We start from the raw sequence: 12,667 nt of genomic DNA, 5'->3' as shown, positions 1-12,667 counted from the left end.
GCTGGCTGCTTCAACAGCAGAGGGGACGAGGGGAAATGGATTCAAATAGCAACCAACGAGGCCCCAACTTTTACAGTCTGGGGAACTGATGTGCAAACATAGGGGAAAAAAACACAACCCAGGACTGCTTCTATGGCCAAGTGCATAAGCAAAGCACATCATGCAGCATTAGAGTTTTCATAAAGGCTCATCACCCAGTAAAAATGTTGCTAGCAGTAAATTTTTATAAGCTATCATAAGGCTTGGGAATAACTGCACATAGCAGCAGTTGCTACCCTTAAAAGAAATATGGGGTAACCTGCACGGCAAATACTACCATAAGAAACTTGCTGGGCAGACTGGATGGACCATTTGGTCCTTTTCTGCCATCAATTCTATGTTCTATTTTAGGCTTACATTATAAACTCTTCAGAAGAGGAGACGAGAATTATGGTTCTGATCTTGTATAGTGCTATATATTACTAAAGGCACTACAGAATTGAACATTTCAAAAGCTTGTCTGCATAGATCTTACTTGCATGAACCATACAGTTTCCAGGACTGTGCGATGCCAGCAGCGATACCTTCTGATGGACGATTTGATAATAAACGCGAAGCTTCCTCAGATTTCCCCAACACGTTAAGCACATGCCTGTCATTAAAGGAAGTTCAATATCTGTTAGTAACTCCTGTTTGGGAAATATACAAACTCTTTTTATATAACCATTCCTCACTATAATAACATTGAAATTAGTTTTTATCTGATAATTTCCTTTCCTTGAATTCAGTCATACCAATCCAGATGAATGGGTTATACCCACTAACCAGCAGATAGGATCAGAGATCAGCAAGTTTGCTCATGTCACCCCTATATGCATTCATGTGGACATCAGCCTGCCAGTATTATCTGTAACATGCTAACTTCAGAAAGACTATAATCCATTAATAATACTGCTCTTTTTATTTTTCAACCAAAAGACTTCCAAACAGAAATAAATAGGAAGCAGAACACTATATAAAAATCCTTAGGAACACTTACCTGCTCTGTACAAATACTCACATATTTCCTCTTCTTATCATGCAATCCAACTGAGAATTATGAAAGAAGTTTGGTAGCCTAGGTCTGACTAGACTGAAGGAAAGGAAATTATCAGGTAAGAACTAATGTCATCTTCCTCATCATCCAGTCAGACCAGTCCAGACAAATGGAATGTACTCATGCTACTTCTAAACAGGGAAAGACACTGCCAAACCCACCCAACACCTACCTCAGTGGCAAAAGAGGCCTCTTCTCTGCTGCTCACATTCAAACAATGTCTTGAGAAGTATTGCAAGGAAGACAGTCGCTGCTTTACAAATCTCCAAAGGAGAACCCAAATGCAACTCTACCCAAGAAGCTGCCTGAGCCCTTGAGGCATGCATTTGAATCTGTCTGGGTAAAACTTTCACTACCTACATATGCACTGTGATAATTCTTTAATCCACTGTACCACCAAAACATTGGTGGCTGCTTCAGCTTTCTTAACTCCACTGTACAGCCTTTTTTTAAAAAGTGGTGTCACATTTGGCACCCTATAATCTTCAGGCACCGTGCCAGATTTTAGAGATAGATAACAGACTGCCAGTAGCAGGTCTGCAATATTATTGACTACTATGTTATTTTTCTCTCCCAACTTCAGTTGGTTCAAGTGGATTTTTTGAAATCTCCTGATTGAATATCTGTTAAATCAAATTAACATTTCCTTAAAAGCTTCCATAGGCAAATGGAAACTTTTTTTTTAATGGAAAAAACAAAAAAGGGAAAAAAAATAGAAATTGTAAAGTTGGTTGCGCAGATGAACTCCTACCCAGCGACCCTCGTCAAGTATATAAACAAAATCCAAGCACTTTGGGGGTCAATAAACTGCCTGCATATTTGTATGATTCTATAAAGAATTGTGGTTGTCAAGTTAGTTAATTTGGATCCATGGAATTAAGCTGCAAGCAATACCCTTTTGATGGACTAAGTTAATACATCTGTGTCATCATAACTATGTACAATGCATTTTTATTTCTTAGCTGTACCTTGTTGAGAGATTTTATTTAAACTTGGCAATTCATAAATTGCTAAATCAACTGATGCTAAATCTGGGGTTGAGGGGGGGGTTTGTTACAGTAAGGCAAACTATGCACATTCATTTGCTTTGATTTCTGCTCAGGGGGATGTTCACCTGCTTTTTCTGTGAGTACTTTTTTCCTTGAAAATAATGCACATGGTTTTGAAAATGTGATCTACATGTGCTATTTCACTCCACCAACCTAAACACATCCTCATGAATATCTCCAGACATTGTGGGTAAAATTATGCATGTTTTAGAATGCTGTACCAGCAACTGTCAAACACCCATTTCTGCAGCTAAAATGCTGTTTTATCCATTGAAATAGCTTTGATTATTGCTTTCAGGAACGGTAATTACTAGGGATGTGCAATCATTTTTCCCGAATTAGGAAATGTCAACGAAAATGCCTAATTCGGAATGGTTCGGGAGAACCGAAAAAAAATTGAATTTTTTCTGAAATTTCGGGAAAAATTCATTTTTGAGTTAGTACGCGCTAACTCCCATTAGTGCGCACTAACCCGAAGATCAGGGCCCCTGAACAAAAATCCCCGAACCATGGGAAAAACAAAATTCCCGCAGGAGGGGGGGGGGGAACAGGACACCAAAACAAAGCCCCACACGAAATGTTTACCCAAAGCACATCTCTAGTAATTACCTTAATGTACAGAGTTATAAAAAGTCTGCACATACTTTTTACATTCAAACTTTACCCTGAATTTTCAAAGCAAACTTATGCACACAAGTTCGCTTTGAAAATCTACATGTAATTGGCCCGGTATATACACACACATTAATTCACACAAAGCTTCCCCTCCTCTTTGGAGGGCAAAGTATGCAGGTAAACTGATACACATACTTTTTAAAATAAAATAGTATGCCTATGAATTCAAACTCTGACTCCTCCCACCAGAACACCTCTCTTCAGTTTGTGAAAAGCACACATGAATCTTTATGCAAACAAAGCCCTGGAATATGACACCCCCTGACGCACATGAAACTGTTTTAGGCGCGTGAAAGGATTAAAATATCAGCCCATAAAGTATAAAACAAAATTAAATTAAACATGTAAGAAGACCAAGCCATTTGTTTTCATAAATATGATCTAATACATTGTTTTGCATTAAGGCAGGCTTATTTGTTCATTTTTTATATCAACATAAATACCACAGACTATAAAATGTTAGTTTAGTAAACAGTCTAGCACTCACATAAATAAAAGTATGTAATACAGAATTAACAATCCAGTGTCTGAAGCAAATTGCTCCACAGCATACAGAAGCTGTGCAGCATTCCCTCACCGATGTATATCTGTGGTTCTCGAGGCCAGACCCCCAAAGCTGGCAGCGATGGTGTTAATCTCAATCTGCTTCAGGGCTGCATTCCCATCTGGCCCACAGTCAAACATGTAGTCTGAGCGATTTATTCCTAAAAACACGGACTGAAAGACAGGGAAACACACTGTTACAAGGGCAGGGGTCGTGGACACTAGTTAAACCAGATTCCCTTATTGAGAAGATGCATTGTCCATGGCACTGAAGCCTTCACCATTCTCCATGTGCTGGTCTCTTTAATTTGAAAAATGGTTTTATTTTATTCAGCATTGGGGTAGATTTTATAAATTTACGCGCACGCGAACAAAAGTACGCTGGATTTTATAAGATACGCGCGTAGCCGCGCGTATCTTATAAAATCCGGGGTCGGCGTGCGCAAGGGGGGTGCACATTTGTGCAACCTGCGTGCGCCGAGCCCGGCGCGTGCTGCCTGTTTCCTCTGAGGCCGCTCCGAAATCGGAGCAGCCTCGGAGGGAACTTTCCTTCCGCCTCCCCTCACCTTCCCCTCCCTTCCCCTACCTAACCCACCCCCCCCCCCGGCCCTATCTAATCCCCCCCTACCTTTGTTGGCAGATTTACGCCTGCCAGAGGCAGGCGTAAATCTGCGCGCACCAGCGGGCTGCTGGCGCACCATCACCCAACCCGGGGGCTGGTCCGGAGGCCTTGACCACGCCCCCGGGCCGGCGTCACGCCCCCGACATGCCTCCCGCCCTGCCCCGACATGCCTCCCGCCCTGCCCCGAAATTCACGCCGCCCACCCGACACGCCCCCTTTGCAAAGCCCTGGGACTTATGCGCTTCCCGGGGTTTGTGCGCACCGCCAAGCCTATGCAAAATAGGCTCGGCACGCACGGGGGCCTTTTAAAATAAGGCCCATTATGAATAAGTAGCAGTTCTATAGTAAGGATAATAGTTATTCAGATGATTTGCTGCATTTTGGGAGTGGGGGTGGGAGAGGGGGTTGCAGGGAGTAAAAAAGAAAGAAGGTATATAAAGAAAGCCACTTTCTTTCAAGCAGTTTTGTGAACTTTGCTATTCTTCTCAAAAGTGAGACTTCAATAGTGCATGCTAAAGGCAGCCAGAGAGCGATCTCTTAGTACTATGTGACAGTTTACCAGGCAATTAGGGGTAGATTTTCAAAGGGTTACGCGTGTAATATACATGCGTAACCCCCGAAAACCTACCCCTGCGTGCGCCGAGCCCATTTTGCATAGGCTCGGCGGCGCACACAAGCCCTGGGATGCGCGTATGTCCTGGGGCTTTCAAAAATGGGCGATCCGGGGGCAGTCCCAAGTCCTCTGGCGCAGTGGCCGTGCCAGAGGTTTGTGCGCCGGCAGGCGTAACTTTGACAACAAAAGGTGGGGAGGGGGGATTTAGGTAGGGCTGGGGGGAGGTTAGATAGGGGAAGGTGGGGGGAGCCGAAAAAATGTTCACTCCGAGGCCGCTCCGATTTCGGAGCGGCCTCGGAGGGAATGGGGAACGCCATCGGGCCTCCCCTAGGGCTCAGCGTGCGCAACGTGCACAAGTGTGCACCCCCTTGCGCGCGCCGACCCTGGATTTTATAACATGCGCGCGGCAGCGCGTGCATGTTATAAAATCAGGTGTACAGCGCACAAATGTACCCCGCGCACGTAAGAATATAAATCTGCCCCTTACTGTCTGTCTATGGCAGAGGTGACCAACTCCAGTCTTCAAGAGCCACAAAGGCTAGGTTTTAATGATATTCACAACGAATATGCATGAGATAGATTTGTATGCATATCAGACCAAAAGGTCCATCAAGCCCAGTATCCTGTTTCTAAAAGTGGCCAATCCAAGTCACAAGTACCTGGCAGGATCCCAAAAGGTTGATATGATTCCATGCTGCTTAACCCTGGGATAAGCACAGTTTAATAATGGTTTATGGACTTTTCTTCCAGGAACTTGTCCAAATCATTTTTAAAACCCAGATACACTAATAGTTTTTAACTACATCCTCTGGCAATGAATCCAGAGAATATAATTTTCCCCTATTTGTCTTAAATGTATTTCCTAATAACTTCATAGCGTGTCCCCTACTATTTGAACTTTTTGAAAGAACAAAACCGACTTGCGTTTACCCATTCCACTCCACTCATTTTATAGACCTCTATCATACCTCCCCTCAGCCATCTCTTCTCCAAGCTGAAGAACCTAATCTCTTTAGCCTTTCCTCATAAGGGAATCATTCCTTTATCATTTTGGTCACCTTTCTCTGTACTTTTTCTAATTCTGCTATATCTTTTTTGAGATGCAGTGACCAGAACTGCACACAATAGACAAGGTACGGTCGCACCATGGAGCGATACAGAGGCATTACGACATTCTGTGTTTTATTCTTCATTCCTTCCCTATTAATTCTGAACATTCTATTTGCTTTCTTATCTGCTGCTGAACATTGAGCAGAAGATTTCAACATATCTGTAATGAAGCCTAGATCTTTTTCCTGAGTGGTGACTCCCAATGAGTGACCAATAATTGCAGCAGACGACAACTGACTATAGACAAGATGGTTCACAGCCAGCATAGGAAAAAAAAAAACAGTTAACGGATAAATGCAGATTCTGTAAAAGAGAACTGGAAACAGTTACACATCTCGATGTGTTGATGTCTGAAGGCCTGTATACAGACAAGCATACTAACTTAGCATGGCTCAGCCACTGGAAATTGTGTAAAGTCTAACATCACGGTTCCAGAATAACACTGAGATCATGACCTGAAAGAAGAACCTGTCATTACCTGAGACATTCTTATTTCAACCAATAAAAAACTTGATGCAAGAAAACCGGACTTTGTAGCAAAGAGGAGAAAAGCATGAGAATGGCATTGCTAATAGAAGCAACTCTTCTATGGAACAAATAGAGAGTAGGTTCTCAAGTACCAAAAAATGCATCAGCGAACAAGAAAAAAAAAAAAAGATACAGAAATAGCTCCACTTGTATTAAACGTCATTCACCTAAGTGAAAACTTCCATGCGCATCTTGATGTGTTATCTATACATATTACATCTTATGAATTCCATAAGGTGACTCTCTGGTACAATGCAAGTTTTAAGAAAGGCATTAGCAGTAAATTTCAGTTACCGTAATCATAACCATTATATCCTGGCCTATGAGTAAAGTTCACTACTCTCATGGTATGCACAAAAACTAACCCATTTGGAAATATTACCCCCCTAAGTATGTGGAAAAAGCAGATTCCAAACTATCTGAATTAATTGCTAGTAAATGGGTTGTGAAAAAGAATGCATTTTTGGTGTCTGTTTGCAAATGCCAAAAGCCTAAAAAATAAGATGTGAGAGTTAGTGTATGGCACTACATAAAGATATTGACGTAATAGGCATTTCAAAACCTGGTAGAAAAGAACCACCAAAGTGATGGTGATACTAAGGTAGCAGAAGTATAAAAATAAAAAAATAAAAAAGACACAGCAAATCAAATGGCTGATGGGATGGCATTATGTATTAAGGATTCCAGAGTCAATTAAGATAAAAATTCTGCAGGAAACAAAATGTGCTCTGAAATCTCCGATTAGAAATTCCATGCGTAAAAGGGAGGGTTTTAACAGTATAGGTTTATTACCATCCACTTGACCAAGATGGTGAAACAATGTGAAATGCAGAGATTAGATAAGACAACACATGTGGAAACAATATAGAAAGCAGAGTTGCTTACTTGTAACAGGTCCTCACATATGGGTGACATCATCCGATATAAGCTTTCTGTGCCGGGCTCTATCAAAGTTTCTGGAACTTGGACTGTGCCTCATTTGGGCATGCCCATGCCTGCCGTTATACCATACATCCATGCAGGTTCCCTTCAGTCTTCCATTTCAGCATTAAGAAAAATGAGAAGCTAATTCCACAAGAAAGTGGGCGAGTTTTGTGAGGACTGACATCCTGCTATCCTCAGAGAACACTTCTTACAGGTAAAGAACTCTGCTTTCTCCAAACATAAGCCTGGTGGTAGTCCTCACACGGGGAATCCCTAGCTACAGGCTGCCCCCAACAGAAAAAAAAAAGGGGGAGACAACAAAAAGCAAGTGCCAATGGGCACAACAATATTTTTTTTGGCAACGAGCTTTTTTTTGGTTTTTATACCTAACCTATGAGGACAACCTGGAATAAAAAGGTCAGGTTCTAAGAGGGAAAAGAGTTGGGATGTACACCTCAAATTCTGAAGGATAGACAGGCCAAACCTACTGTCGCATCAGCCAGCCCTATCCAAACAGTAGTGAGATGTGAATTTGTGGAGAGAACTCCACATCGCAGTTTTGTAGATCCCCATTGGGACTGATCACAGGTGAACCATCAATACTGCCATGGCTCAGTGTTAGCCCTGACATGGTCCATCAGATTCAGCCCCGCTTGGGATAACAGAAGGAGATGTAGTCTACTAACCAATTACAGATAGCCAACATGGTTTTCAAAGTTCTAGCAGGTTTATGGCAAAAAGGCTTAGACATGCCATTAGATGAGGAAAATTTGCAGTTATGTAATGCTTTGATACTATTGTTTTCTATTAACCTCACCTTCCTTGAACCATCCTGTAGCTCTTGCCCATCTCCCACAGGGCATTTAGAAACCCAGGAAAAAATGGTTTACAGTGGACTCTGGTAGAACAAGGCATGTGACAAAAACACCTAATTTCCACAACTTTGCAGCATCCTGTGAATAACAACCCCACTCCCACAGAGATATCAGACATCAAGTGCTCAGAAACCCAGGAATAATTAGATAACAGTGGGCTCTGGCAGAATAACGCCTGTGATGAAGAGACACCCACTCTTCCCACCATTACACCTACATGATGCCCTTTATGCATTGGAAAATGAAGAAACCCCAGCAATAAAATCTGAAGTGATGTCTGAAAGACAAGACACCAAGTGCACCCAGAAGCCCTTCTATGGGATCAAATGTCAAAAGATAGTCTCCCAGTAGAAGAGCTATCATCAGAGGAACCAATCTGGGAGCACATTTTAATGGTGACAACAGTTAAAAGCCTTCCAGGACCCTCAGCTAATAGATATGCAAACCAGATAGTCAAAGCCATGTAGAAGAAAGCAGGAACTTTGATATCAATGTTATCATCCAGCAGGGAACCAACAACCTCGATAGAAATGATATCCACAAAGTACAGATACATTTCCAAATCTAGAGAAGAAGATAAGACACATGGCAAAGACTATTGCCTTTTCAGAAATATTACCTGTTCATGGAAAGGGAAAAGAAAGGCTGTGCCATATAGATAATTTAAATTCCAGGCTCAAAACCTGGTGTACAGAAAATGGTTTGGGATATATTGGAAGCTGGGGCCATGTATGGAGCAGTAAAAGGCTCTTTGGTAAGGATGGCCTACATTTGTCTGTAGCAGGAAGAAGGATGCTAAGTGAGATATTCAAATCATATATTTTCAGACATTTAAACTTGAGAATGGAGGTGGCAAGAATTGGCCAATGAAATTGGAATGTTACCCCCCAAGCTACACAGGAAGTGGGAGGAGAAAGTAAAGTCAATTGGATCAAAAAAGCAGAAAAAGTGACTAGGAAGTGCAGCAAATCAAGGAAGAAAAATTGAAAAGCTATGACCACAAATGCTTGTAGTTTGGGCAATAAAATTCCAGACCTGCAGGCCCTAATAGTGGAAGCGGACTTGGACACTGTTGTTGTTACAGAGACATGGTTCAAAGGTTCTCATGATTTGGATATGGCCATACCAGGCCATAACTTGTTACAGAAAGAGAGAGGACAGAAAAAAAAGGACAGGGGGGATTAGCTCTTTATGTCAAAAATGATATCCAAGCAACTGAACTGCAAGGGACTTGGGGTAGAGAAGAAGTATTATAAGTCAATTCTGAAACAAGAATGACATGCCGACATTGCCGAAATATCTACCCCTGACGCAGAGCTTTGCTTGAAAAATAGCATTGTGTCGGTTGATTTTGTGATCAAACAACTGCTGCTGCTGTTGAATGGACAATCTGCCATTTGAAGATTTGAAGACCAAAAATAGGGAAGTGGTCATTTTATATGCATAAAAAAAAAGTATTTTAAAAAAGGGACACAAGGACCGATGATTAAATATGACCTGTTGTTAAGCATGTGCATAAGCGTGTTATGATGATCCATGGCAGAAAGCATTAATGCCTTGTCACCTTAGCAAGAAATCTTAAAACGTGGTCATGAATGCTTATTAAGCACAGTTTTTTGTTTTGTTTTTTTTAAACAAGTAACTAATACATAGTAGCACTAAATTACTCAAAGCCTGATGTATCATTAACAAAATTTTGAATAGCACTTCATTCTACAGAGAGCCAATGTAATGAATACAGAATTTGTGTAATATGATCATATTCTGTTGTTCCTACATAAACATAGAAACGACAGCAAAAAAGGATAAAATGGTCCATCCAGTCTGCCCAGCAATTTACAGTAGTATCTGCTGCACCATGTAGGTTAGCCCCAAACTTATCAGTTTCCCAGACAGTAAAGTCAGGGCTTGCATTGGTTGCTGTTTGAATCCAATTCCTCGTTACACCTTGCTGTTGAAGCAGAGAGCAATGTTGGAGTTACAAAGTATCAGGCTTATTGGTTAAGGGTAGTAACCACTGCATCAGCAAATTACCCCCATGCATTCTATTCTTTATGTCCATCCTCTAGCCTTTAGGGATCCACAGTGTTTTATCTCATGCCTCTGAATTCTTTCACAATGTTTTTCTTCACCACCTCCTCTGGAAGGGCATTCCAGGCATCTACCACCCTCTCTGTGAAGAAATATTTCCTGACGTTGGTTCTGAGTCATCCTTCCTAGAGTTTCTTTTCATAACCCCTAAATTCTACTTATTTCTTTCCAATGGAAAAGGTTTGTTGAAAGTGAATCACTAAAACGTTTCAGGTATCAGGTCTGTATCATATCTCCCCCTGCACCTCCTCTCTTCCAGGGTATACATATTCAGATTCTTCAGCCTCTCCTCATGCAGACTCCACACCATTTTGGTCAATCTTCTCTGGACCACTTCCATCTTTACTTTGTCCCTCTTGATATATAGACTCCAGAATTGAACACATTACTCCAAGTGAGGCCTCACCAAGGACCTGAACAAGGGCATTATCACCTCCTTTTTCTTACTGGTTATTCTTCTTTCTATGCAACCCAGCATGCTTCTGGCTTTAGCCTTGTCACAATGCTTCGCCATTTTCAGATCTCCAGATACTATTACCCCAAGATCCCTCTCTTGGTCCATGCACATCAATTTTCACCCCTTACATATACAGCTCTTTTGGATTACCACTCCCCAGATGCATGACTCTGCACTTCTTGGCATTGAATCCCAGCTGCCAAATCTTCAACCACACTTCCAGATTTCTTAAATCCCTTTTCATTCTCTCTACTCCTTCAGGCATGTCCGCTCTATTGCAGATTTTAGCATCATTCACAAACAGACACATTTTACTTTCTATCCCTTCCACGATGTTGCTTATAAAGATATTGAACAGAACTGGTCTTGTAAGGATTCTTGCCACAGAGTTTCGTATAAGCTGCAATGCAGTCTGCAGCAATCTTAACTATATTGAATTGCAATAGTCCAACCTGGAAATAACTAGTGCTTGCAACACTGTACGGAAGTTAACTGGTTACAAATAAGGTTTTAATTTTCAGAGTACTCTCAATTTCATGGGGTTTAAAGAGCTCTGTCAAATATTACTCCCATGGTCCATAATTCATTAACAATTGGCAGTGTACTACCTTCCGAAAGGTAAGGGAGGCAGAAAAAGCAGATGATAATCTTAATTTAATGATCTCTGTTTTTGTCCAATTCAATGACAACCAGTTACTATTCAACCAAGCTTTTAAAGTAGACAAGTTAATGACCAGCCCATAGAGAGATGGTCCTTGCAGGACAATATGAAGAAAGACCTTCTCTATAGCTGCACATGCTGCACTGCATTCTGTACCACAGCCAGCAAAGACTTTTTCTAAACCTTCCCCCCCCCCCCCCCCCTTCCCCATCAGCAGGCTTTTTTTTCACCCTGATTGGGGCTAGTCCAAAGGCCCCATCTCTGGGAGGAAAGTAGCCACAGTTGAATGTTAATGATTAGGTGTGAGACTGAGTCAGCATCTGCTCAGGTCTCAGATTCCATACAAAAAACAAGAAGTATGATGCCGCCACGAGACCTGAGAGCAGAGCAGATGCTGACTCAGTCTTACACAGTAACAAAGTAGCATAGCAATGATGGCTGAGAAAGACCAAACTGTCCATCCAGTCTGCCCAGCAATTTTCTTATGGTAGTAATTGATGATCCGTACAGGTTACTCCCATGTCTCTGTTAAGGGTATTATCTGCCACTCTGGGCCAGTTACCCACAAGCCTTATGTTAAGGGTAATGTTTACAATCAAAACCAAGCAATTGTCAAACCCATAATAAAATTACTGCTAGCAACATTTTTATGGGGGTGAGCAGCTTTCTTGATAATTCAGAAAATGCTGCTTGAATGCGCTTTGCTTTTGGACTTCGCCACAGAAGTAGTCCAGTGCTTTTCCCCTAATGTCTGCATATCAGTATCCCAGGCTGTAAATGTTGGGACTGCTGTCTGAATCCAATTCCTCTTTTTCCCTTTTGGTCCTTTTGTCAAAGCAGAGAGCAATGTTGCAGTAGCATCAGAGGAATCAATACTAATTAAGGGTAGTAATCACCATGCCTTTTGCTAAGAGTAGAAACTGCCACTGCATGCAGGATACCTCCATGCACCCTTTTCTTCATTTCCAACCTCTAACCTTTAGGGCTCAACAGTACTTATTCACATGCCTTTTTGAATTCATTTACTGTTTCCTGCTCACCACCCCTTCAAGAATGGCATTCCAGGCATCCACTACCCTTTCCATTAAGTAATATTTCCTGATGTTGGTTTTGAGTTGTCCCCTATGGAGTTTCATTTCATGACCCCTAGTTCTACTTTCTTTCCAACAGGTTCGAAGTTCGTGCACCATCAAAACCTTTCTGCTATCTGAAGGTCTGCATCATATCTCCCCTGCACCTCCTCTCTTCCAGGGTATACATATTTAGATCCTTCAGCTTCTCCTCACAAGTCTTCCAATACAGACCCGGCAACATTTTGGTCGCCCTTCCTGTCTCTATCCTATTTGAGATAGGGTCTCCAGAACTGAACACAGTACTTCAGGTGAGGCCTCACCAAGGACCTGTACAAGGGTATTATCACTTCCATTTTCCTATTGGTTATTCC

The 12,667-nt window shown here is 41.8% G+C and overlaps 1 protein-coding gene across 1 annotated transcript in view; it reads right to left on the bottom strand.

Annotated features, from left to right (window-relative positions):
* Window positions 1–12,667, bottom strand: part of GSS (glutathione synthetase) — a 153,080-nt gene that overhangs the window by 93,397 nt on the left and 47,016 nt on the right. The window contains exons 5-6 of the mRNA XM_029614256.1: window positions 3,377–3,516; window positions 515–631 (exon numbers count right to left, since the gene is read on the bottom strand). Of these exons, the coding sequence (XP_029470116.1) occupies window positions 515–631; window positions 3,377–3,516 (257 nt within the window). The remainder of the gene's footprint in view (window positions 1–514; window positions 632–3,376; window positions 3,517–12,667) is intronic.

Source organism: Rhinatrema bivittatum, chromosome 8 (genome assembly GCF_901001135.1).
Source record: "Rhinatrema bivittatum chromosome 8, aRhiBiv1.1, whole genome shotgun sequence".
Lineage (NCBI taxonomy): Eukaryota > Metazoa > Chordata > Amphibia > Gymnophiona > Rhinatrematidae > Rhinatrema > Rhinatrema bivittatum.
The sequence above is the reverse complement of the archived record's forward strand: the minus strand, read 5'-3'. Positions and strand labels throughout refer to the sequence as shown.